Here is a 27940-nt window from a genome sequence, read left to right as displayed (position 1 = left end):
TTGGCACCCATTCATTGGTCCATGAAAAAATTCCATTAACTAATCATGAACTTGCCAATTCGAGCCAATCTGGTGAGGCCACTTGGCACCCTGCCATTGGCCCGAGAAACACAGTCAGTTTGCCTAGTCAACAGTCCTACATCTAACCTGCAAAAAAATTTAGTTATTTAGGAAAGCAATCATAACACAATAACGAGAGCATACGATATCAGTTTTGATTGATTCAAGTTGTGTTGGATTCAAGGTGATGAGATTTATGTTTTGGCACTGGTTTCGAGCACTTTTGAACACTTTGAATTTTGAGCACTTTACTAATTCCCTGGATCACTGGAGCTAGGTTTGACAAACACTATGGAGCCCTAAAAGGTTGTGGGTTGAGTTACTAATTCCTCGAGAATTAGAAAACTTGGGTAGAGACTGATCTGGTTGGTGTTAGTGATGTCCAACCGTGAGGTGGAGTCACTATGGTTGAGGGTTGAGGTGGTTTGGCATCTCGAAGCCCTGGTTTGGTTTTGTCTTGGTTTATTCCATGAGATCCCACATTCATGCTTGGAATATGGCACGAGGGTGATTGGCTGAAAGAGAAATTTGGTTCATCCAAATCTATGGTCAGGTGGTATGTGTGTTACAGGGAAAAGTGTCTATGCAGAACTGCTCTATCCCACTAAGGTGTGGCAGCTACCTTAGAAACAAACAAAGTAAAGTCTACTTTTGTTTTCCTTTATGAAAGATAGATGAGAGAAGAATAAAGGAGACCAACCTCTGTCTTGCGCTTGGCTCCTTGTTTGGTTCCTCTCTCTTCTGATAGTCTTTTGCTACTTGCCTTCTCATATACCCAGCTTCCCAGAGTACCTATAGGATCAAAGCAGCATAAAACTATACAAGAATATGGATCTATTATCATAAACAATCTAGGGTCAGATGTAGATTGACCATACAAATGCACAAAACATAGATTACACAAGAGTATGGAAGAAAACTAGAATAGCTTTATTAATAATCAAGAAAGAGCCAAGAGAGTTACAACCAGCTATTCTGACCCAGCATCATCCTCTTGGCAAGAAAGCCCTCCTTCACCTCATACAAAGCTTAGATCACCCAACACACACTGATGTTACCTCAAGAAACTAACAGCAATTCCTTACAAGATGCAAAATTGCAGCCTTTGGATCTATGGGATGAGGGATCCATATATAGATATCTGTAAGGGAGATGAGTCAACTTGTGGTTTGATTAGTGTCTTCCCTCTGATAGTTCTTGCTTCCACTTGGAGATTGATGATCTCTTACTCATACTTGGTCGAATTCAGAGAGGCAAGTGTCACAGGGGAAGTCTTTGGAAGATTCCATGATTTTCCACCTTGCGGATTGACATTTCCATTTGTCTCTTCTCACCCATCGCACCCCATAGAAGGGCTTTTTGAAATGCAACGCACCCACTGAGTGTACTTAGGTGAGATGCATCGCACCTTGTCCATGGAGCAAGTGCAATGATTCTGTTTTGACCCGTTCTGAGTAGTTTTTCATGGAGAACTTCTAGGAGAAGCTATAATCAGTTGACCTTGTTCCTTTAGGGGTTGGAACAACACTTTTAGGGACGTAGGAGCCCTTAGTTTATGGATATTTTATGCCTGGGGTTGCAGGGCCCAAAAATATCTATAACAGTTGCCCCCTAAAGCATGAGGTCGTTAATCTTTTTTGATGTCAGGTGAAATGCTTTATCATGAGGATCCGAAGTTCTTTCAAGCTGGGAGGAGACCTGTAATAAGATACAATACAATACATTATCTTCATAATATTTTCATGATCTAGCTGAGGCGGGCATTCCCATGCTCAGCTTTATAAATTCATTTTCATGTACATAGGACAGACAATCGTCTGAGTGTAGACTGATGATTCTTGTAGAGCCATCATCCCTTTGATTGGATGATTATCTGTGCAGCAATGATGTACATTTGATGTCTTTATTTTCCTGAATATATATCGCAACCCAGATGGATGAAACTAGATCCAGGGTCTTCAATCTCATTCGATCTTCACTCAAAGTACAAGTCGATCCATGTGAGAGATGTTTTGGAGTCAAACATGGAAAGACATCGCCTAATTACCAGCCAATGATGTAAGTTGTTAACAGGCGCGAGAGGAATCACCGATAATGATAATGACCCTCAAGGTACTGCAGTACAATTCACGTGGCGTGAATAAAGGACTTGGCGTCGAACACCACGCAAAATCTTTCGATCGAAGGCCATTGATGTAAACCTTTCGCCGGAAGTGAGAAACTTGCCATTGAGGCATGCAAGCTTCAAAGTACTAAAGGGGTGTTCCTAGATCGACTTCTTGGATAATGAGCTGATGTCGACAAGAAGCGATCCGTCATAGGAGGGCCTTAATGAATCCCACATCTACGACACGGAACGGAGCAAATGATTTTAATGGAGGTGAAAACGGTCTGGTGATATAAGGTTCAGGGTGGCGGTCATGAAAGAATGGAGCGTGAATGTATTGCAGCGGGTGAGGCACAGGTGAAATCTCTGAATGACTTCTCTTGAACATATCAACGACACTGACATGGTGGATTGGTAGCATTAACCCCAAATGTGGATGGTGTGATGTGACCATGGTGATGTGACCGGTGAATGAGACAACCCAACCCGACTTGGATGCGGAGCGAAAGTGTCATGTTCAAGAGCGACTTGCTACCAACAAAGTTTATTCAAGTTTTCTTCCCAATTTTTCCCCAGTCATTTCTGACTAGTACCTCTTTATTTTTGTCAAGCTTGAGGAGGATAACATATGCTTGTTCTATAATTTTCCCTTCGAGCAAACCCATCGCTATGTTTTAACGAGCCTAGCGATAGTGAAACTCGTTCTTGTCTGCCATGGACAAGCTTGTCGCTATTAGGTTTTCGTCATCTAATCCCTTAAGTCCAAAAAAGTATAAAACAATACAGAAGGGATGAATTTTCGATACTTTTAACGAGCCGAACAAAACAAGCGCTCGATCTTTTTGTGTAGTAATCCCTCAGGTCCAAAAAGATTAAAGTCTAAAGGAGGGATAGCACTTCCGGTCGCTTTAACGAGCTAGAGAGGCCAATGGCTCGGCAATATTTTCATATTTTATGAGTCAGTTGAAAAGAGCTTAAAGGAGACTCGTCTTTTGAGGAACGAGTGATAAAATTGGGTAGCAGCTGATTCCAGGTAAGGCTTGGAATTTTCCAATCACGGCAGTGTTACAAGGATGGCTAATAGGATCACTCTTCGCAGCTGTTCCTCAAAAGGGGTAAACAATCAAATGGAGGTGAATGATCGGCCAATGCAAAAGTGGAGGTGATGGTGCGAACACGACCAAGGCTTTTAAAGGCTGAAGTACTACATTCACGATGGTTATTTACCTGTTCATTTTTTAATGAGCTTAAACGCGGGGAGAAACATTTGCTCATGTCTTATGTTTATTTTTTAACGAGCTTGAACTATGTGCTAAAACTGCTCGATTAATCCAGTCGTATAATAAGAATGTCTCATTTAAAACGGCAATTTTTCAAATCTTTGCCCCACATCCTTCCTTTATGCAGGTTAGGAAACGACCAATCCTACGAGTTTAAAGGGTTAGAGGACCTACAAATTTAAAAAAATAAATGGTCGCTCTTCGCTTGCATGCCAAAAGGTTTGCATGCCCCCAGGTATAAAATAGAGTTTCGAGGTTACCCCTCAATTTGCAAACAAAATATTTATTTTATCAGGAAAGGCTTACCTCTTTCAGGTTACCAAAGATTGTTCTATTCACAGCGCAAACAAAACACTTCTTCGGCAATGTCTACCGAAATAGACAAAGGTGAGTGGTGATGCTTGCTCACCCACATAACTTTGACAAGAGAATCTTGTTCCAGTCCAACCCCCATTTCCAAACGCGGAGGGGAGTGTCAGACTAGTCATATATCTCTCGCGGAAACCTACCCTATACCTGAAGTTTTTCTGCCGTAGCAGACCAGGGTGCATGCCCCCTGGGTTTCAGTCACGCCCCTGAATCACTCGCGCTCATTGGGCAGACGAACTGGGGATTGATGAGACATTCCTTGTGTGAAAAGACCATTTAGGGATGGTATACGACTATTTTCCATGTGTGAACCGGGAAATGAAAGCTGGTCTACGAACCTGACCACTCTTCCTTCGTGCGGAAAACACATTACTCTAAAGAGTGAGGAGACAATGGCCTTCATGCAATAAATATAGTCTCACCCAAGGAGTAGATTGTAATCTAGGGGTCCTTGGACTACCATTACATAAATTTGAACGGTTTTCCTTCTCAATGTTATGGGCACATTGGGAAGGATCCCTAACGGTCGACTGGTTCCTTTGTCAAAGCCTATTAGATTTCTCATCTCAGGCAAAAGCGATGGCGAACCAAGCGCTTTCCAAGCAGTCGAGGAAAGGATACTCACAGAAGCCCCTTCATCTATAATGGTGCCGGCTATGACCATTCTGTATATTTGAGTAATGATTCGAAACAGTACACTAGCCGGTAAACGGGTTCTGCCTAGTTGATTCCAATCGAAGGAAACAACTAGGTTGCTTGGAGGTGGGACCGAATAGACGGCCGGGTATGACTCTGACGAACTTCCTTCCTACAGTAAAGGAATGGGTAGATTGCCCCCATGTTCATCGGAGTCTGTGCTTCCGAAAAGAATTTGGACGGTGTCATCCTTGTTCTCTTCGGTGACTGTATCATCTGAAGATGGAACCTCTGAAGGCAAGACCAAGTCAACTGCCGCCTCGACTTTTTGACTTTTGTCTGGTGTGAATTCAGATGGGTTATCTTCAATGATAGACGCTTTAGTCGACCAACTGGGCGGGTCAGCCGGATTCTCAACTAGTGAAGGACTCGACAAGAGTTTTTTATATCCAGGAGGAAGTCGTAACGGTGAAACCGGATGATCGTCCAAAACTCTTTTAGCCTCATCTAAGAAGGGACAACGGTGGATGGCATGATCGCCTTCACACAGTTTACAAGGAAATCTATATTTTCCTTTTTGTCCAGGGGCTTCACTTTCACTAGTCGACGGTGTGCTTTCAACATGATAATCAGAGGTTGACGACACCGGATTGTGCAAACGAGGAGACCAGTCCCTTAAGATCCAAGGGATGCAGGGACAATCTCTGTGATAGTGGTCTCCTTTGCAAATGACACATGGCAATTTAGGCCTGGTCGGTGCAGTGTGTGGATTTTTGCTAGACGACGCTTGGTTGCTCCCTTTCACCTTTGGCTCCTTCTTCTTCTTCTCTTTCTTCTTCTTTTCCTTCTTCTTCTCAGGTACTTGATTTTTGGCTTTACTAGCCCTATCAAGCGAAGAGGAAGGAGGAGAGGAAGAATTGGACGAAGTGGAGGGTTGGGGGGTAACTCTGGAATCGTCTAGTTGCTGACTCGATTGTTCAGGAATTGCGGCGTTCTGAATGACAGAGGTTGAGAAGAGCCATACGGGCAAGCCTATTGTCAATCCTGGAAGCGACAATGTGGCCATATGGGGTGCACCAACATCTCCCCAAGAGGAGAAGGGACTACGATTTCCTCCAAGGGGAACTCCTTGGTTGGTGGACTCCATTTTCTCAACCCAAGACCAACGTGGGAAAGGTGATGATTTTTCCGTTTAAAATAAATTTTTAGATGCTTTGACACAACTTGTTTTTTCAATTTTAAAGAGTCGAGAAAAAACAAAAGATGACTCTAGTCGCCTTCGATTTTTAATGAGCCTGAAGTGACAAGTGCTCAGATGGACCTTTTCCGTTAAGGAGTCTGAAAAGGAACGAAAGGGACTACTCTGGAAATCTAGGTAGAGGGTTTACCAAACCAATCGCAAAACTGCAGAATACTTTTTACGGTACGACAGTCAATCTTCCCGAATGCTGTGTTCAGTGCATTGCGATCGATAGGGTGGCAGACATGGCTTCCTATGGATAAAGGATAAAGCCTATTGTGGTCTCCCAAAATATACTCGACGGTACGTGGGAGCACAAGTCCATATTGGCACTTGTCGTCTCAAAGTGGGGGAATCACCCAACCAACAATGAAAGCGATAGTTACCACGTTTTACGACACTGGAACACGTCTTATCCTAGACTCTAGATGTTGTGCGTTAGGTTCCAAAGCGTTGTTAGATTCATTCAATTTATTTTATAGTTGATCTTGTTTAAGAAATTTGTCTTTCAGGTTCACCGCGTGATGTATATACACAATTCCTAAAATGCAATCTAAGATGATAAACAATCATTTTATCTTCTTTATGCCATGAAAATCCTAGCTACTAAGGAAAGATAGACAATATTCTTTCAACAAAGAGCAAAGAGCACACACTATATGCACTGTCCTAAATCAAACCAATCAAACAGTCTAAATGCAAATGCACATGCATGTATTTGTTTTCGACTTTCTTAATATGTAGATGATAAAAAGAAAGCTTATGTGCAAATCTGAATTACTTTTAAAGCGACAGTACTTAACAATTTTCTTTCCAAAACGAAGTGAAGGCAAGAGAGACACTTAGCGATTTTGAAATGAAATATTGCTTTTCGACACTTTAAAACTCACAAATTCAAATCATATGCAATAGTAACTCGTATAATCGACTACCAAAACAAGAGGATTGCCTTCTATGGCTGAAAACGATAGCTACGACACTTTCAGATCAAAGAATGACAGCTCGATTATGTTACTTTTTGCAAAAGAGAACTGAAAATGACGATAAAATACACTAAAACATTTGCAGTTCTTTGCACATTGGAGGCGGAATAACAGCAAGGAAAAGGGTTTCAAACAGAGGTGTACTGATTACAGGCAGCAAAATTCATGAATAGAACTGAAAAGAATGAACACAGAAACCAAGATTCAGGGACAAAGCCTAGTCTGATCAGCGCACCTGTAACACAGGGAAACTGAAATGCAGCGCACCTGCTACACTCGGGAAGTGCGCTGAATGTCAGTTTCACAGACCAGAGGGTGCGATGGACCAGGGACGAGACTTTGAACGGGTTCCGGGTCACAGTTTGCAGTTCAGTTCAGGGATTTTGGCCAAGCAAATGGTAATCAGTAACTCAACAACAGGGGTAGATCTAAAGAGGTTATCAAGGCTACCACAAGGGCAATTAGAGAGCTTGTAGATCAAGTGTTTAATTCATAAACAAACCCAGAGATTGACTGAAGCAGCGTTGATCTAATTTGCATTCGTAAAACAAATGCAGTTCGAAGGCTAGCTGGCTTGGCTTCAGGCTCTGTCTGTGAGTTTATAAAGTAAACAAATGTAGATAAACAATCAATCTATTCGCTCCCCTGTAGAGTCGCCATTTTGTTACAGGGAAAAGTGTCTATGCAGAACTGCTCTATCCCACTAAGGTGTGACATCTACCTTAAAAACAAACAAAGTAAAGTCTACTTTCATTTTCCTTTATGAAAGATAGATGAGAGAAGAATAAAGGAGACCAACCTCTATCTTGCGCTTGGCTCCTTGTTCGGTTCCTCTCTCTTCTGATAGTCTTTTGCTACTTGCCTTCTCGTATACCCAGCTTCCCAGAGTACCTATAGGATCAAAGCAGCATAAAACTATACAAGAATATGGATCTATTATCATAAACAATCTAGGGTAAGATGTAAATTGACCATACAAATGCACAAAACATAGATTACACAAGAGTATGGAAGAAAACCAGAATAGCTTTATTGATAATCAAGAAAGAGCCAAGAGAGTTACAACCAGATGTTCTAACCCAGCATCATCCTCTTGGCAAGAAAGCCCTCCTTCACCTCATACAAAGCTTATATCACCCAACACACACTGATGTTACCTCAAGAAACTAACAACAATTCCTTACAAGATGCAAAATTCCATCCTCTGGATCTATGGGATGAGGGATCCATATATAGATATCTGTAAGGGAGATGAGTCAGCTTGTGATTTGATTAGTGTCTTCCCTCTGATAGTTCTTGCTTCCACTTGGAGATTGATGATCTCTTACTCATCCTTGGTCGAATTCAGAGAGGCAAGTGTCACAGGGGAAGTCTCTGGCAGATTCCATGCTTTTCCAACTTGCGGATTGACACTGTCATTTTCCTTTTCTCACCCATTGCACCCCATAGAAGGGCTTTTTGAAATGCAACGCACCCACTGAGTGTACTTAGGTGAGATGCATCACACCCTGGCCATGGAGCAAGTGCAATGATTCTGTTTTGACCCGTTCTGAGTAGTTTTTCATGGAGAACTTCTGGGAGAAGCTATAATCAATTGACCTTGTTCCTTTAGGGGTTGGAACAACACTTTTAGGGACTTAGGAGCCCTTAGTTTATGGATATTTTATGCCTGGGGTTGCAGGGCCCAAAAATATCTATAACAATGTGGAAGTTCGTGACTTGGTTGGTATTTTCCCATGTTAATATGAGACATTTTCCTATTGTGATCTATGAGTATATGTGTTGATTATGATAGTAATCTTATGGTCGCTATTCCATGATCTCTATGTTGGTTATTTTTTGGTTATATGGTGTATATTATCTATGGCTCTTATCATGAATTTCTTAGTTATTGATTGGTTAATGAATATATGGACTAATAAGTGTTGTTGCAACTATGTGGAGAGGGCATAAAGCCTTCTTGGTGATTCTCATATGAATCTCAGACTATTATGATCATATATGCATTCATGACTTGTAGCTTACATGTTTGCCATGTGTTTGATGAAATGTCTAATGTGTTCTAAGCAGTCTAAGTCAAGTTCTTGATTCAAGTTTGAATGTTTAGATTTGTCTTCATGTTAATAATGATTATGGAAAGTCTTAGATAGTTCTGGGTAGTGGTATGGAGGCTAGCCTAGAATTGTGGCTCAGATCTTGGGACCACACCCTCTGAACTGGAGATTTTGGACTATAATCGCATGGAAGTAGTCTCATGCATGCGGTTGGAGCTCTATAACCATGCCCTCGCGGGCTTGTGCATGCGGTTGGGCTATTAAGTCAGAGAGTAGCAGCCCTAGCTCAGGGTTTGGTCACCTGATTTGGTTATTTAGCCCCTGAGTGTCTTGTAAGCCTTGATGGATGTATGTGAGTTGTCGATTGTCGGCTTCACTTTCATAACTAAAGCTTGAAGGTCGAGTCATGTCATAGTAACTCTTCATCTCATGTTTACCCTAGAAGGCTAGTGAAATTGAATAAATGTGGGAGGGGTGGTTACAACATTGTAGAAAGCCATAGAATACACATCAAATGCAAAGGAAAAAGAAGAAATTCTTGAGGGGTGAATCTTTGATGCTGAAAAAAGTCTTGATTAAACTAGAGAATGAGATTCAGGAACCATCACAAAGGAGGAGCTTATTTAAAACAATATGTAAATCCAAAGGAAAATGTTATGAATGGTTGTTGAGAGTGGGAGTGTTGACAATCTGGTCTCTACAGATATGGTGGAGAAGATAGGATTATAGAGGATGGCGCATCCTACTCCATACCAAGTGTCCTGGCTATAGAAAGGACATCAAATTTTGGTAAGTGAATCAAGTAAGGTAGAATTCAAGATTGGTAGTTATTGAGATGAATTGTTATGTGATATTATTCCTATTTATGTATATCACATCTTGTTGGAAGACCATGAAAATATAACATGAGACTTGTCCACAATGGAAGGAGAAATACATACACCCCTGAAAAGGATGGTCATAAGCATGTGTTGTTACCATTAAATGATGAAGGGGAAAAGGAAGAAGTAGGCCCAAGAGTGTTGATGATGAGTGGGAAGGAGCTACTACAAGAGATCAAAAACGAAAATAATGTATACTTCACTCTAGTTGGTAAGCCTAAGTTCTTACTAATACAAAATTGGATGATTTACTTGATGAAATGCAAAATTTGTTGATATTGCTATTGTTGAATTGCCAAACACCTTGCCACCTTTAAGACGTATTAGTCATCAGATTGATTTGATTCTCATTGCGAGTCTATCAAATAAAGCAACTAATAGAAAAATGCCGCAGGAAAATGAAGAGATCATAAAACAAGTCCAAAAGCTATTAGAAAAATGATTAATTTAGGAAAGCTTAAGTCCTTGCACTATACCAACAGTTTTGAGCCCAAAGAAAGATGGGGGTTGGAGAATATGTTTTGATTCAAGGGAAATAAGAAAGATAGCAATCATGTATAGATTTCCCCTACCTCACATGGATGATTTAATGCATTGTTTGAGGAGTGCACAATATTTTTCAAAAATAGATCTGAAAAGTGGGCATCACCATATTAGAATGAGAGAGGCCGATGAGTGGAAAACAAACTTCAAAACTAACAATGAGTTGTCTGAGTGGTTGCTTATGCCTTTTGGCTTAACTAATTACCCTAGTACCTTCATGGGGCTCATGAATGAGATCCTTAAGGATTTCATTGGAAAATTTGTAATCATGTATCTGGATGATATCCTTGTATACAACATGACAAAAGAAGAGCATTTCAAATTTTTAAAATTGATGTTAAGAAAGATACAACAAGAAAATCTCCTAATAAAGCTAAAAAAAATGTTCTTTTCTAAAATGGACCTAGTCTATTTGGGAGTTTTAATTTCTCCATAGGGGCTGAAAAATAGACCCAGAGAAGGTGAAATCCATCAAAGATTGGCCTTCTCCAAAGAATATCCATGAGGTATGAAGCTTCCATGGACTGGCCATTTTTTTTAGCAAAAGTTCATTCGAAACTTTAGCCATATTTGTGCACCGATAGTGGAAACCATTGAAAGAGAACACCAACCATTTAAATGGTCTAGAAAAAACATTTAGATTATTGAAAGATAAAATAATAGAGCAACCAATCCTAATGCTTCATAATTTTTACAAACCACTTCACGTGAAATGTGATGCTAGTGGAATGTCTATAGGCACTATTCTCAGCCAAGATGATAATTCCTTTACCTATTTTAGTGAATAATTTTGGATTTGAACATCTCAAAGAAATGTACAAGGAAGATCAAGAGTTTAAATAAGTTTATGAATCTTGTGAGCATCCCATGCTAAGAGATAGAAGTCCTTGGATCGAGTACATGATTCATGAGGGGTTCTTGTTCAAACACAAATAATTGTGCATTCCAAAATGTTTCATGAGAGACAACCTATTGAAGAAAAAGCAAAATGGAGGATCGGCTAGTCACTTTGGACATGTCAAGGCTTATGCTCAATTGATTTCTTCTTACCACTGACTGGGTATGAGGTCTAATGTAAAGCAATTTGTAGACACTTGTAAAATTTTCCAATATGCAAAAGGGAAGCAATAAAACACTAGCTTGTATCAACCACTACTTGTACCAAGTGGAACTTGGGATGCTATAAGCATGGACTTTGTTTTGGGTCTACCTAGAACTCAAAGGGGAAATGATTTTATCCTCGTGGTTGTTGACATATTTTTCAAAATGACACACTTTGTACTTTGCTCCAAATCCAGTGATGCCATTCATGTTGTGAACCCATTCTTCAAAGAGGTTATGAAATTGCATTGGCTACCCATGACTATAGTCATAAACAGAGACACTAAATTTGTTGGACATTTTTGGAGGATGTTGTGGAAAATGCTTAGAACCAATATTTCATTTAGCTCATCCTCTCACACTCAAATAGATAGGAAAATTGAAGTTGTAAACAAAATCATGGGAAATTTTCTAAGGAGTTTGGTGAGTGAGCATAGAAAGCAGTGGGATCAAGTTCTCCCACAAGCTGAATTCGCTTATAATGACTCACCTAATAGAAGTACATGAAAAATCCCATTCCAAATTGTGAATGGTATGCATCCAAGGGGCATCTAAGGACTCAAAATGTTGGGAAGAGAAGAAATGAGAAGTACAAATGTAGAAGAGTTTGCTTCAGGCATGCAAAATTTACATGAGCAGGTCAAGGGACAGATACATGGCATCAACCAAAAATATAAACAAAGGGCAGATTATAGAAAATAGAATTACATTATGAAATCATATATTTGGTTTTGGCACACTTAAGAAAGGAGAGATTTCCAAAAAATGAATATAACAAGTTGAAATTGAAGAAGATAAGACCCTACAAGATCGTAAGAAAACTTTTAGCTAATTCTTATGAACATGAACTACCAACTGATATAGGAATCTCCCCATTATTCAATGTTGCTAATTTATATCCTTATAGAGAACCTGAAACAGAGGAGGATGATCAAGAGGAGGTTTAGTGGGTGAAACAACTTCCGACAACCAAGAAGTTTCATATGGAAAAGATCCTTGATCAGAATGTTGGCATAAGGACAAAAAAAGGATTATTATGAATATCTAGTTAAGTAGAATGACCTCCGAGCTGAAGATGCAACTTGGACATGAGCGACGTCGAGATTCAGAAGCATGGCAAGACTATAGAAGACCTCATGGACAAAAGTCCATGAAAATCTTATGCTTTGTGGTAGTCTGATGCAGGAGCATCCTACGTGGGTTCTTTTGTTTTTCCCATGAAAGAAGTTACCATTTGAAAGAATTTGTTTGTTATTCTTGTGCCCCTACGGGATAGATGTAAATAATCAATTAGGGTATATTTCTAGAAACATACTAGACATAGCCATATGAGAGGTATTTTTGGCAAGTGGCCTGTCGTTTTGTTATGTGATATTTCCCCCCTATTGAATATATATGAATATGTCAAGCTCATATGAGAGAGGGACAAAGGGAAAAAGGAATTTGGGTCTCTGTGAGAAACCCTAAGATCCGCCTGAATCAAATTATAATTAGTATTCTAACATATATAGAATAAATAGAATGTTATCATGTTTGCATATATATTGATCTTTGGAATATTCTTTGCCTTTTTCTCTCATTTGCAAGAAATTGTAATCACCAGGAGGTAGAATAACGAGACAAAGCTTGCTTCTCAAGAGGCTGAAGGGGTTTAGAGTTGGATTCATGAAACTTTGGAGTTCAATAAAATTCAGGCTCAACTGAAGTTGGAATTGTATCACAAACCTCAAAGTTTTTAAAGAGACTTTTTCGTTCTAGTTTTGTCGCCCCTTCCCCCCTCTCGTATCAAAATGGACAAACTGGGATTTTCAATGAACAAAGACAATTGTGCTAATAAGTTTGCAAAGTAGAACGTTGGAGTTCACAGCTCGCGGGAAATCAACCATACTGTGCGAAAAATTAAAATTTGGGCAAACACACAATTTTTTCTATCAAACCCTAAGAGCCCACCCAATAGAGCTACGTCAAGTCACCTAGAGGGAGGATCCAAAACAATGTTCAAAGAGAAAAGTACATTCTAACTAAGAGAAACAAAGTTATCATACTTGCATTAATAATTGGATCATTCTTTATACACTTCATTGCTTGGTGTGAGTTTCAATTATTACAAATATCATTAGAAATAGTTGTCAAAACCTATTTTGCATGAGATCTTCGATGTGTTTAAGTATTTTAATTGAGGTTTCTAATCCTTCTTTTCCCATCAACTATTTGTACAGTGATCATAATGTAAGTAGTGTTCTTTCCTTTCTTTTATTTGAATTCATATTAGTTCAAGAGATTTTCCCAATTGGGGAAGTGATAAACCTTAGTTTCTTCTTCCCTAAAATTTTCAACATCATAATGAAAAATGAAAAAATCTAGTTCTTGTTGCTATTTGCATTTGTGTTTAAAAAGAATTAGCTTAATTTCAATTTCCTTCATTTCAAGATCTCTTTCTTTCGTTGCAAATGGTAGTTAGTGCACTAGAGTGAAATAGGAAAAAAATCTAGTTTTTATTTTTTTCTTCTTTGTTGTTTGTTGATTTACCTGTTATTGAAATACTTAAGAGAAATCACCATTCTAAAATTGAAATCTAAGGTTCACATTAGGCATATCTTAATTTTAATGAACCTCTAAGTGGCCTTTTTTGGCTACCATAATTTCATGGTTTCTCCCCCAAATAGGTGGCAACTCCACCTTCCTTTCTAGCCTTATAGTGTTTTGGATTTTTCATTAGAGTAAAGTGGGCCTTCACTCTAACCATCATGCTATAATGATTTTTCATAATGTTATTAGAACAATTATCAAAATATACTCGGAACCCCTTGATTGTATTTTTAAAGTTGAAAAAAAATTAATGTAAACATTGTGAGAAGCTCTTATGCATTGGAGATATAATGGTACTTCTTTTAATCAAGTCTATGTTTGGACTCATAAAGGATACAATGTTAGGTAAGGGAGGTAATTAAGATTCTACCAGTTTTAGTTTACTTGGTTTTTTTTGAAAAGGTAAAAAAGGAAGTCCAATGCTTAAAACTTGTATTTCTTATTGGCAACCACTTCAAAGTAAATGATATATTACCTTTGTTTTCAGAGAAATTATTCTTAAATATACATTTAAAACTACATTATATATTAAAACAACTACATTATATAACACAGTTTTTTTATATTACCTTTGTTTTCAGAGAAATTATTCTTAAATATACATTTAAAACAACTACATTATATAACACAGTTTTTTTTGTTTTGCTTAAATGTCAAGTTACAAATTTCAAGGACTACACAACATAAGATATTTTATTTGGTTTAAATGGCAGGGTTTTGGAAATTATCCCAAGACTTGAATTTGGCTTGAAACCTTTATATATATGTGTAATTCAAATGAAACAATAAAATCATGCTGAAAGATTTAACAAATTGTAATCTTATCAATGAACAAAATCTAGAGTAACTTCAATCTATTTGAAATTGGTAAATAATGACTTATAATACTCTCTCTCCTTAAATATGGGGGACTTGAATCTTATGGTTTTACATAAGACTTCATAACATGACTTGAATTTCATGGTTTTACATAATGCTTCATAACATTAAACCAAATATTAAACTAAGATGTATGATATTGGAATTTTATTTTAATAAATCTAATTTTGGATAGAATAAGTCAGTTCAAATATTCCTCGTATGCTCTCAGTTCAAAGATTCTATAATATGAATGGGTGATAGAATATACCTCGTATGCTCTCAGTTCAAAGATTCTATAATATGAATGGGTGATAGAATATAGCTCTATAAAATGAGGATGGTTATAGATTTGAGATTCTATAATATAAATGGGTGATAGAGTATAGCTCTATAAAATGAGGATGGTTATAGATTTGCATGCCTTTCATAACCAGTAGTGTATAACCATTGTTGTTTATGAAAGTAGTGTATAACCAGTGTTGTATTGCAGAGTGATTAGTGGAGTCATTTCACTCAACTCAGACAAAACAACATATCTTGAAGCATGTTGCTGCGTATATAGGAACAACCAGGCTATAAGATAGCATCCTAATAACAATTCAAAACCTAAATTTACAACAGCATAGTTATAAAAAATAGAAGTTTTCAATGACACACATTCATCTCACTGCAACTGAAGCTTAACGGTTGCCTGTATACTCTTCAGCCAAGGATTATTAAGCAGACCCATCAAGGAAAATAATATAAAATATATCTGATGAGCATGTCAGGGGATGTCTATCTTTTCTGAAAGTTGAAGTATTTGATGGCCAGAGCAAAGAACAAAGCAAAGACAACGGGGATACACACCATCACCGGTGCTACAATTCCTAAAAAGTCGTGTCTCATCCCGAAATAAGATTTTATGAATGTGCCCACCTTCACTTTCCCATCTGCTGTCTCCATCTCGGTTTCTACATCACCCAACTGTGAAGCAATCAGACCATAGAGTGTCCAAGACGAAGGACTTGCCCAGTAGTACCATCTCCACCATACAGGCATTTTCTGTTTTCAAAACTCAACCAGAGAATTTACCTTGTTAGGATCACTCAATAGGGGGATTGCCAACTACAGTCAACATTGCAATTCAAATCATTGCCGGAAGAAAAAATTGATGAAGGGATCAAGAGTTGAAAATATGGCCTTACAGGTCGAGGAATAATGAAACCACAGAAGAGATTCCATGCAGAATAAAAAGCTGATGAAACGATTGCAGCAATATGGTAACTTGGAGTCAAGGCTACTATCATCATTCCATAATATGTATAGTATAGAAAAGTGAAGAACATAACGAAGAAGAACCATAAGAACTTGGGAGCTGTCCACTCGAAAGAAATCATAGAATAGACCAAGATGGCATAGACTACGGACTGTATCAAAACATAGGGCACCTCAATTGCCACCTGTACAGATAACAAGGATGGTCATTCGATGAAATTGATCTTCATAACAAAACTATAATTGACTAGCTGTTCACATTTAGATTACCTGTCCAAGGGCATAAGGAAGTGCTGAATACATTCCAGCAGCTTTTTCTCTGTAAAAGACAGTTCGTTCAACCTCGACAACTGGCTGGACACTCGATGAATTGCTAACACCCAGAAAAAGTACAGCACAGTACATCGATCCCATAATATTCATTAGGTCTTCTTGTTTTCCTCTGTAGAAGGACACTGAAGGATACTTAAGACAACATTGAAGAATACTTAGACAACATTGAGCAGTTGAAGCAAAAGACGTTAAGAGAAACACAATTTACTCTGCTTACAGAGAACAACAAAATAGTTTTCAAGGGAACAAATAAAGACTACAAGTTCACTTGGAAGACATACGTCAGACTGATTTCTCAATATGCTAAGTGACTCTGTTGACTCAAATATGTAATAGACAATAAACTAATCAATGATAGAGAAAACAAAATGTCAAATTGAGGCCGGACCAGTTTTGCAAATAAGTCTATTATGCCTGTCAAGAGAGTGTCCAACCTCTTTGTTCCAAGGTCCCAAAAGATGGTTCCAAACAGTAGGGCAACCACTGTAGTGAAGAAAAACCGCACAACATTATAGTGTGGATTCCTCCAATATGACCAATGTTGCTTCCAAAGGCATGCCAGGCACTGAACTTTGAAGGACTGTGCATACTGTGTTGGAAAATTCAAATCCTGCAAGCCGGGAGCAGGGGTGCTTAGCTCTTTAATAAGAGCTTGATTCCATCTGAAAGCAGAACAACACATCAATCAAAAAAGGTTTAAAAAAATTGCAGTCGATTCTTCGGGGGCGATAAGTGACAAAAAAATTAACAAAATCAGATATAGATATGAAAAAGCTCTTTCTCAAACAAGTTCCTACAATTACGTCTAGACATACTCATAAAGTGCTGATTTTCTGTAGATTTCAACGAAGTCCACACCAAGCCTTTCCTCAACAGCTATGGAACTTACTTCTAGTGCCCATGTCGCTGGATTGTATCCTTCTCTAATCTGCGGTATTTCTGGAACGGCCTAACCGACCAAACAAGAATCAGACAAGATCTCTATTTTTTACCACGGATTGATAATGGTAAGCACAATCATTTACTAAATAGCTTATAAAATACAATAAAAAAATCACCGTTACCTCAAAATACTCAATGAGTTTATGAGAATGATGACCCAAAGGACCTGCGTAGATGATTTGGCCACCCCTTTTCAGGAGCAAGAGCTGCAGTTCAACAAACCAATAAAACTGAAGATTTAGCAATTATTGGTTCTGTGGAACCCTGCTTTATTCTAGCCCTTTGCACCCCTTTCCTTTTGTTAAGCCAAGCAAAGAAACATAAAAAATGCCGTTTGTTTCACATTGCATGGATTGATAGTGAAAGTTTTTGAATTGACCTCATCAAAAGCTTCGAAGATATCAATGCTGGGTTGGTGGATGGTACAAACAACTGTTCGACCTGTATTGACTATGTTGCGAACAGTACGCATAACTATTGCTGCAGCACGGGCATCTAGTCCGGAAGTTGGCTCATCCATGAAGATTATAGAAGGATTGGCAACTAGTTCTACTGCTATGGTAAGTCTCTTCCTTTGCTCTGTAGAAAGACCTGTCACTCCAGGCAGCCCTACAAGAGCATCTCTCAAAGGAGATAGCTCCACAAGCTCCATGACTTCTTCAACAAAAATCTGCAGTTTATTGTAACAACAAAAATCCGTGAGCAAAAGCTGTTTGCATGATCTCATTAACAAGGAAATATTTCACTCGAGTTCTGCATGCAAAGGGGAAATCTAGACCAACCATTCTAGTTTTCTCATCGACCTCGCAAGGAAGACGGAGCCATGCAGAATACGTGAGTGATTCAAAGACTGTGACATTTGGAGAGTGGATGTCATTTTGTTCACAGTATCCTGAAATGCGAGCAAATGTTTCTTGCTTCTTGGGGAATCCAGAGATGTTTATATTCCCTTCTATATAGCCCCCTGTTTTTCTTCCAGCCAAGACATCCATTAGGGTAGTTTTTCCAGCACCGCTAACTCCCATCAAGGCTGTAAGTACCCCTGGTCTAAAGGATCCACTTACATTGGAAAGGAGTTGCAACCTGTCTTCAGCCAAGCCTTCTCTTTTCATCTCCTGTAACAAAACTAAACATCTCATGTAGCCCCATTGAAGAGAACCTGGGTATGTCAAACTACTGGCAGATTACAAATTCAATTGAATGGTTTGTAGATACACATACCGGTGGCATGTCAACATAATAGTTTATGTTCTCAAAAGCCATCGATAATTGCTGGAAAGGAAGGATCATTCCTTTCTTGTGTTGTGCCAAGACTTGAGTGACAATGGCTTCTCCATCATGTGTAGAATTTTCAGAGGTTAGACTATCTTTCCTCTCTGACAAGTAAACATGACTGACAAAGTTATTAAATCTATGAATGACCGACAAAGTTATTAAATCTATGAATGAATAGTGCATATTTTTTTCTTATACTTTCAAAGCTTTGGATGTGACACAGGTTACAGAATTTTATAGGTTGCAAAATTTGAAGTGCAATTGTTTCATCCTTTCTTTCAAGCAAGCAAAAACAGTGCTTTCGAGTCTCAATCAAGAACAGCAAAGAGTCTTTCTAACATCTCTAACGATTGTCTGAGACAAGCTGTTAACAGAGAAGTTTTAGATTTAGTTCATTCAAGTTTCTCATTTAATTCTCTATCGAAGATTTTAATCAGTTACAATTAGCACTGTCTCCATTTACATTGTACTTTAATCTGTGAGCAGTAGATTGAATATTCACAACTACTAAAGTATTTCTGGAGAGCTCAACTTACCACTGGAGTTTCTTTGTGATGTCAGTTGAACAGAACGATGTTTCTTTGATTGGCTGCTTTCTCCAGTTCTGTTTGCTTGCTTCTCTTCAATAACCTCTTCAGATATAACAGCCTGTGATTGCCCTAAAGCTGTAATTGGACGAGGTTTTATTAGATCTCACTCTTAGGATAATTTGAGGTGAGAGAAACAGTAGCGCAAACTAAACCTTATAATAGAATACCAGACTTACGGTTGAGGCACGCTAAAGCAGCAGTGTACAGAATGTTGAAAAGTACACAGAACCCGATCAATGCTCCAACGCCAATCCAATAAAATTTAGCTTCAGCAAATAATCCACGAGATTCTAGTACAGCACGTCCAACTGTTTTATTGGAGCTGTTGCTGACAGGCTGCACAAAGATTAATTATTTGGATGAAAGACAATATTCAATATTTCTTTCCTAGAATATGATGATGACAGAATGCTCAATCAGGACATGATAACTCCTACTTTGTCCCATCTGGAAGCCAGAAATTCATTCACTGCTATGGCGTTTTGGCCATAGGACATCGGTGAGCACCAGTATGCCCAAATCCACCAGCTAGGTATGTTCTCTGTTCCAGAAACATGAATAAAGTCAAGCATTTCTTGTAGACCGAGTTCTTCTAGTCAAAAAGCTCAAAATTTCTAAGATTTTTTCTTTGGAGTGAATAATTATTTTTGCATATACCATACTGTCAAATACCTCTTGATACCACAAATCCTCCAAGAACAAACACAATGAGCAATGCAAATGATCCAAAAGTTTGTGAGACAATCATGTTCCGCCCCAGTGAGGCTATGAATTTAAAAAGTGCCAACGACATCTGATGCATCACAAAGAGGAGGAAGAATTGCCTAAAGAACCTGCCACAATCAACGCAATCTCCTGAGTTACTTATTGCATATTTTAGTGTTCTGACAAATGAAAGAATTTTGACGTGCCTGCTTTAATTTTCTTTTTTCAGAGGGCTAATTTGGCCGAGGAGGATGCTTCATTTCGTTTCCATTCATTCATCAATAAAAGAGAAACCAAGAAAATATATAGATATTATTTCACAAAAAGTGATTTGAAATGCGGTTTTAATTTCAGGCTACATAAGAAGATTCAATGTCCATAATTAAATCTGTTCATCTGGTTGTATCTCATCTATGTCCTGCAGTCCCATAACTTTCTTGAATTGGGAGATTGACGAAAAGATAATAGACTGTAAAATAGATTCCGAATTTCTATTCATGTTCAGCAGCTTGCCAACAGTGGACAGCAACTTCAAAGAATGAAACAATTTGTATGGTACAAAATGCGTCTATACTAAAAAAAAATGATGCAGTAGCATCAACCCTAGGCAACCCATTTTTGTGTAGACCTTAAGGGGGTCATGAAATTCTCCAAAGGGGAAGAAATTCTCTAAATTGTAATTTGTATAAAACTGGGATTTTGTGTCTAGACCTTAAAAGAATCTGGTTTGTTAGTTTGTTTTGGTGAACTGGCATTATGGGAAAGAAATTCCCTAAATTGTAATTGGTATAAAACGGGGATTTTGTGTCTACACTTTAAAAGAATCTGGTTTGTTAATTTGTTTTGGTGAGCTGGTATTATGGCCAAGTGGGCCTTTGTAGAGATTTCAAAGCAATTGAGTGTGAAGAGGAGAAAGTTCACTATTGTGAACCAGAACAAGGAGCATTCCTTGGTGAAGATGATGAGAGGAGACTAATAGAAAGTCTCCTGGACGATGAGGAAAGTTCAAATCAGTGTGGAGATCTGCTGATCTCAAATGAGGCTAGAGAGCCTTATCTTTTTAAATTTGAAAGCATGATGAAAGTAGACAGTCATTTGTAGTCGTCACAATGATAAAGGGGCATGAACGAATTCTTTCTCAAAGCATTGGAGGAGGAAAAAATTTAAAATCTATGTTGCCAGGAAACGTGGATTCAGGGACGTGTGTGGGAATGAGTGAGTCATTTTTTGAAACAGGTTACTTGGGTTTCTCAGGGGTATATTATAATTTGTATATTACATATTATATAAATTATAATATATATGAATTTTGAAATCTTCCAACTGACGATAAGAAAAATAAATCATTTAAAAACTTAAACATGATCATTCCCTTTGAAATTTCAAATTTAATATTAAGTAGAAATTGCAATTTACATATTAACGTAAATCATGATAAACTATATAGCCTTCATCCAAACTTTATCACCAAACTATAGAATGCAACTTCAAGCTCTACATTGTTACCTAGAGACTATAATAGTAGATAGAGCTTACCGCTCTGATACCAATATAGCACAAATTACATATCACCTTATGTTAAATAATACATTTGGAATGAAAGGAAATAAAAAGTATTGTTAAAATTAATAAATGATACGATGATACATTCAGTCAAATAGGTTGTTATTTATAGGGAAAGGGTGTTGGGATAATTTGTTGAACAACCATAAAACATTATATTATTATTAATAAATCCAAATTGTCAGGGTCAACACCAGACACGCCGACAATCACCAATGCATTTCTATCTTTGTATTTCTAGTCAACAAGTTCATCACCATCTTGCAATTTAACTTTAGTTCCTTCAACTATTACGATGGAATTTCCAGATGGCATAATTCTCTCCATCAAATTAGTGTGCTTTCGACAAAGGAACAGTATGAAAACAGAGATGTGCGCACACACAAGTATTTTTTTATTTCACTGAAATCACACAATTAGACCAAGCATATATAGTAGTATTTGTGAGGTCTAATAATTTCTAATTTGAGAGATTGCTGTTGAGAAAATATCTCAACGGTCTAATCTGCTCAACAATCTAATTTTACTTATTTTCTTAAAATAAGTGTTATTTTCAAGTTCCGTTTACATTATTACATAAGTCATAAATTACATATAAATCATATCAACTCTAGTATGGTCTTTATAAGCAATTATGTTCATTTTGAGATTTTCTAGACACTGCTCTTTTTCACTACCACACGAGCTATCACTTGATCTTTATTAGAAGCATTACCGCCTCTAACCTGTTTAGAGACTTTGTAAAATTGACATTTCTTAACTACCTCAAAGAATAGCTAAGATATTGAATATCTCTATGGACAAATTTCCATCCTAGAAGTATGCACCAAAATACACACTATCAGTTATATAGGTACCCTGTCTAAATACAAAGCTTATCCAAGAGTCAATTATGCAACTGACCTTTCTTCACATACATTAATAAATATTATAACTGATAGTTGTTTAGAAAAGCATAAGAGGCTCCGTATTAAATTCATTATCGTTGTCACAACCTGAGAAGTCCTGAAGGTTACCCTCATGCAAGTCTTCAATAATAATAATATCTATGTTGTCTGATTCCTTTAATTTTCCATTTAAAAGATCTCTAGCACGACTTTTGCAATTGAACGTTGTGTGTCCATGTCTTTGGCAGTAAAAACATTCCATTGAGTTCTTATTTTTATTGACTCTGCCCTTTGAGAATAGTGCCATCTCATCATGTGAGTTGTCCTCTGTGTTACCTAATTTCATCCTCTTCTCTTCTGCTAAGAGTGTTGCAATCATTTCATCTAATGATCGAGAGGAAAATTGACTTAAGGTGAAAATAGCATTATCATAATTTGATGGTAAGCTATTTAACAAAATAGCCTTAGCATCTTCTTCTTCTACTTTTACCTCAATTTCCTCCAACTGCCTTATGAGTGATTTTAGATCATTTATGTGTGTAGACAATGATACCCCATTATGCATTTTGAGTTTGAATAATTGTAATTTCAAAGAGAATTTTGCATTCATGGCCTTTTCCCCAAATATCTTGCTTAAGTGTTCCCATATTTGTGAAGAGGACTTTCCTAAGTCTATAAGGTGAAGTTGTGAATCTGACAAAGATAATCCTATAATAGACTTAGCTCTTTCTTCCCTTTTCTGCCATTCAACTAATTGTTTTGGATCTTGGGGTGTTGGTTCTAATCTTTTTACTAAGCTCCACAAGTTTTGATGCATCAAATTCATTTGGACTTTCACCTTCCACGTAAAGAAATTTGACCCATTGAATTTTTCAACAACTATTTTCTCCATATGTAAAATAAAGTTACCTCGTGCACTGGCTTTGCGGCTCATGGCTTTGGTGAACCCACCTACTCCGTAGAGGATGTTGTTGCTGCAGTCATGAATCAAATACAAACTTTCTCACATTTTCCTAGGCTCTTTGGAATAGAGTTAACCCAGAGTTACCAACTCTGACACCAAGTAAGAAAACAGAGATGTGCACACACACACAAGTATTTTTTTATTTCACTGCAAGCACACAATTACTTCAAGCATATATAGTATTTGTGAGATCCAACAATCTCTAATTTGAGAAATTGTTGTTGAGAAAATATCACACCACATCATCCATCCAATCCACAAATCAGGGTCCAGCTCAAATCCTAATAACTATAAAATGATCATGGTGGGCCACACATTCTCGAAGTTGTATGCTACTATTCTACATAGGAAACTCTCCAGTGACCTTGAACAAAGACAACTCAGAGCTAGGGGACAGTAAGGTTTTCGACCAGCTCATCAAGTGATTGACCACATCTTCACCCTTCACGCCGTGATTGAGGAGGCATGGCATCGCTCTTCGAAAGTCTACTGTTGTTTCGTAGATTTTCGGAAAGCTTTTGACTCTGTTCCGAGGGAAGCCTTACTCTAGAGACTCAGATACATTGGCATCTCGGCGACCCTATTGACAGCTATTACGCACCCATATGAGTCTGTCCTTGGTCATCTTTGTGTTGAGCCCCAAACTTGCACCTTCCCTATACACCTTTCTAACCTGTTTTTCCATTTACTTGGACCTCCTAAGCTGTCAATCATTGCATATTAGTTTAGAAAGAGCATATAAAGTGGTTTCCTAACTATGTCTTGTGTCTGCTGTTTGATTTAGATTTTTGCTCATTCAGCTGTGGAATCTTGTCACTTCAACCAGTTCAACTTTCCGCAGCATTTTTGTTGAAGTCTATGTTACAGGTATCTTTAGGCGAATCTGGCCACATGGGCAAGTTGCAAATGACGTGGACATGGACCGTGCCCTACTGGCTCAGTCAAATCCATCAAAGAAGTTCGTGGTCAAAGATAGTCAAGCGGTGGTCAACCTAAGTGTCATATGGTGATAGAACTCTGTTTTTCACCACGTGAAGACTTGCATGGCCATTTCTAAATCTCAGGAGACGTGTTAACACCTGTGGACTGTTCCATGAACCGAATCCAACAGCCACCCTCCTTAGATTTAATCTTCACGGCTACCATAATGCTAGATTCCTAGACGTGGTTGCTTCACGTGTCTTTTATCAGCGCAGATTTTAGGAAAGTAGTTATGTCATCCTCTCTTATAAATAAATCGTTCTCATATGCATAGTAGCTAGTTCTTGTAATGTAATTTTGACTGTTAACGAGCCCACTGTGTCGTGACTTTATCTTTATGTTATGACTGCATTTTAATACATGAGAAGACTTTGTTTATAAGTTTAATTCATGGTTGATTGCTGACTGCCCGAGGTTGTGCAGAGGGCCTCTGTACACACCAAGGTTTTGTTAATTGTTGTATAGTTTCATGCTTTATTTCTTTATGTTCCTTATGCCATAATCATTTATTTGTATATATTGCACTGCTTATGGTATTTACGTTGATTGTTGTCCATAGTTTGTATGCTTTCTAATGTTGTTAACTGATTAGTGTCTTTGTTTCAGATTACAATAGGCAGCCCGAGCATTTGCACATAGCTTTATAATGACTAATGACATGGAATTATTCTTGTCCTTCTGCTGATTTATTTTCTTAGTTCTAATTCCAACACTGTTTTATTTCTTTCAGTTTTGTTCATTTACTTTTCTGCAAGATAGATATTAGATTACTCATGTCATTTTCAGTTACCTTCGAAAGCCAGAGAGAGTCAAATGGTGAGGGATTAAAGTATGAATGCGTAGTTTGATATTAGTTTATTTTTCTGCAAGTTAGTTATTGAATTGCTCATGTCATTTTCAGTTACCTCCGAAAGCCAGAGCGAGTCGAATGGTGAGGGGTCAGAATATGAGTTGATGTAATGTGATTCTAGTTTACTTTGCTTGCAGTTTTTGAATTTCTTTGAGTTTAGTTTCTTTTATATTTATACAGCAGCAAGGATATTGGGTTTCATGGTCACTAGCTCACTGTTTGTTTAATTAGAATAGTGGTACATTTTCATTCTCTTTTAGAAATTGATTTCATCATTGCAAGTTTTAAAACCTTTTTGAAAATTTTGAAGTTTGGAAATCATTTTAAAGGACACCATTGCCTTGAACACTTATATCCATACTTGACTTTTAGAATTTCCATCTCACATTAGGGAATCAACGAAGATAAACCCAAAAACAAACTAAAAATCAAAAACGACAAAAAGAAATAAATCGGTTATCTTGCATATATAGTGCACCTCACTTCAGCAGTTTACGACTCCCGGATTAACAATTAATATAGCAATTTAGGACACTCTAAATTGACCAAACATTTTGGCGCCGTTTCCGGGGAAGTGAAACTAGGTAGCCAGTTTCTTAAAAAAGAAAAAAAACAAGAAAATTTCAAGGAAGGTAAAAATTGATAACTTCTCAAAGTATGCTCTCCTCTTGCACCTAGTGTGATCTGGAGGATCAGAAAAGAGGGTTATTGGTTCAATTATTTCTTGAGTATGCTCTCTTCTTGCACCTAGAGTGATCTGGAAGATCAGAAAAAGAATTATTAGCCCGACTTGAAGAAAAATAAAAAATGACATGCATAGAGAAAGAGATTCTAGGGGAAGGTTTATAGCTAGGGCCAAGAATTCGATTTTTACAACTCCATCTACTTCAAGGCATAGACAAGATACACCTCCATTATCTCCAACTCACACTCCTAGCCTTAGGATTCCTGGAATTCAAGGGGTAGCAGCTGAATTAGGAGACTCTCCCACACTATCCACTGAATCGGAATTAGGCAAAGACCCTTTCTTTACTTCTACAGGAGAACATATTGTAATCAAGGAAGTAGAATCACCTGAAGAGGAAGAGGGAGAAATTCCTCCTCGTTCGCCATTAGTAGAGGAACCAGAGGAATCTGAAATCTCTGAGGAAACTATCATGACAGAGGAAGTAGTAAACGGATTTGGAGGAGGAGATAGAGGTAGAGGTAGAGGAGGAGGAAACAATGGAGTAGGTATAGGTAACAACGGGGGAAATAGGGATGGAGATAACTCATTTGGATTTCCTATAGTTGATGAGGAATCTCGTACAACAATGAAAAAAATTTCACCATCTATCCTCCCAAACTTTTATGGGTTGCGAAGTGAGGATCCTGAAACATTTCTATTTGAGTTTGAAGTCGTATGCCGAACTTATGATTATATGGAAGACTCTCAAAAACTCAAATTGTTTCCTTCAACATTGAAGGGATCTACTCTAAAATGATTCATGGGATTAGTCACTCAATCTATTAGGACTTGGAATGATATGAAACAAACATTTTTGGATAGATACCTGGACTATTGTATGCTCACCAATCATAAGGATGAGGTATTCAAAATGGTGCAAAAAAAAGATGAAAACTTGGAGGATTTACTTGAAAGATTTCAATTCAACCTGAAAAGAGCAAAAATAAATAACCTAGATGAGGAGACCTTGAAAGCTCTTCTATTAAAATCCATTAGAGATGAATGGATAGATATTTTAAATATGATGGGAAAAGGAGATATTTCTTAACTTCCACTTCATGATATAGCAGAGCTATGTGTCCATCTCTTAAGGGGAAAATCTAAAACTGGAAAAGGGCCTAGAGATCCTTCTCTCATTAGAGCAAACAAATCTGCAACTGGATCAGTAAGTAGGGCAGAGATTGGCAACATGCTTGATGAGTTCAAAACTGATATTTCAGGGAACCTTAGTGAGCAACTGGATACCCTTAAAATACAAAACAAGCAGAAAGATGAAGCTGAAGCTTTGGCCATATTTTGTCCAAAATGTAGGAAGAAACATGCTCTAAGGGAATGCCCCTTAGATGCAAAAGTTGTAGAAACATGTATGATTTTCAGAAAGCCATGAGGCCAAGGATTGTTCTTCAATTCCTGGGCTCAAAGCTGTCTTTCAAGAAGATCAAAATTCAATTGATTCTCTCTGCTTTGTTTCAAGGAGACCTTGGCAGGGGCAACAAAATCAAGGGTTTAACAACCCCACGAACTTTCAACCCCCACCAAATTGGAATCCTTGGCAACAACCTCGGTCCCAACCTCAAAATCCATTTCAATCATGGGTACAAGATATGCAAAATCCTTATGGGAGATTTGCTCAATTTTATCAATATCCTCCATCTTTTCAAAATCAACAAGCTCCACAACTTCCAAATCAAAATCCACAACTTTCATTGCCATTTCCAAAACAACAACAACCTTCTCAACAAAATCCAAATTCCCAACTCTTGCTTCCATTCCAACAAAAGACAAATCAACTACCTTCCCAGCCATTACCAAATCCCAATAATAAAAATCCTCAAAATGCTTACATGGTAGAAGGACAACAATTTCTTACCTATATGATTGTTCCTCTCAATGATGTACAACTCAGATCTGGTAGAGTTTTAGAAAAGCCTTCTATAGATGCTCAAAAGCAAAGTATTTCTGAGGAAGATTCTCTTGAATCCAATAAAGGTTTTGAAGCATCTCTTCAAAACTCAAGCACTCAATAGTTGAGCAACCTGCATCTTCATCCACACCTCCTTTTCCTGAAAGATTACAAATTGACAAAGGAGTGGAAAAACAAATCTTGTTGCCTGACTATGATTTTCTAGATGAATTAAAGAATGTCTGTATCAAGATTCCCT

The 27940-nt window shown here is 37.8% G+C and overlaps 1 protein-coding gene across 2 annotated transcripts in view; it reads right to left on the bottom strand.

The window, feature by feature from the left end:
- Positions 1-15172: 15172 nt before the first annotated feature.
- Positions 15173-27940, bottom strand: part of LOC149261604 (ABC transporter G family member 35-like) — a 46972-nt gene continuing 34204 nt past the window's right edge. Inside the window, exons 7-19 of one of the 2 annotated variants that reach the window (XM_089422433.1) lie at positions 19774-19934; positions 19539-19642; positions 19278-19437; positions 19048-19176; positions 18458-18612; positions 18019-18351; positions 17616-17906; positions 17359-17442; positions 17110-17243; positions 16729-16956; positions 16232-16403; positions 15892-16146; positions 15173-15748 (exon numbers count right to left, since the gene is read on the bottom strand). In XM_089422433.1, the coding sequence (XP_089278559.1) occupies positions 15482-15748; positions 15892-16146; positions 16232-16403; positions 16729-16956; positions 17110-17243; positions 17359-17442; positions 17616-17906; positions 18019-18351; positions 18458-18612; positions 19048-19176; positions 19278-19437; positions 19539-19642; positions 19774-19934 (2473 nt within the window). In that variant the 3' untranslated portion in view covers positions 15173-15481. The remainder of the gene's footprint in view (positions 15749-15891; positions 16147-16231; positions 16404-16728; positions 16957-17109; positions 17244-17358; positions 17443-17615; positions 17907-18018; positions 18352-18457; positions 18613-19047; positions 19177-19277; positions 19438-19538; positions 19643-19773; positions 19935-27940) is intronic. The other variant, XM_089422435.1, reaches the window with a different exon arrangement.

Source organism: Pinus tabuliformis, chromosome 6 (genome assembly GCF_031772625.1).
Source record: "Pinus tabuliformis cultivar Carrire ecotype Pingquan chromosome 6, CPIR1, whole genome shotgun sequence".
In the NCBI taxonomy this organism is placed as follows: Eukaryota; Viridiplantae; Streptophyta; class Pinopsida; order Pinales; family Pinaceae; genus Pinus; species Pinus tabuliformis.
This window is presented reverse-complemented; position numbering and strand designations above follow the sequence as displayed.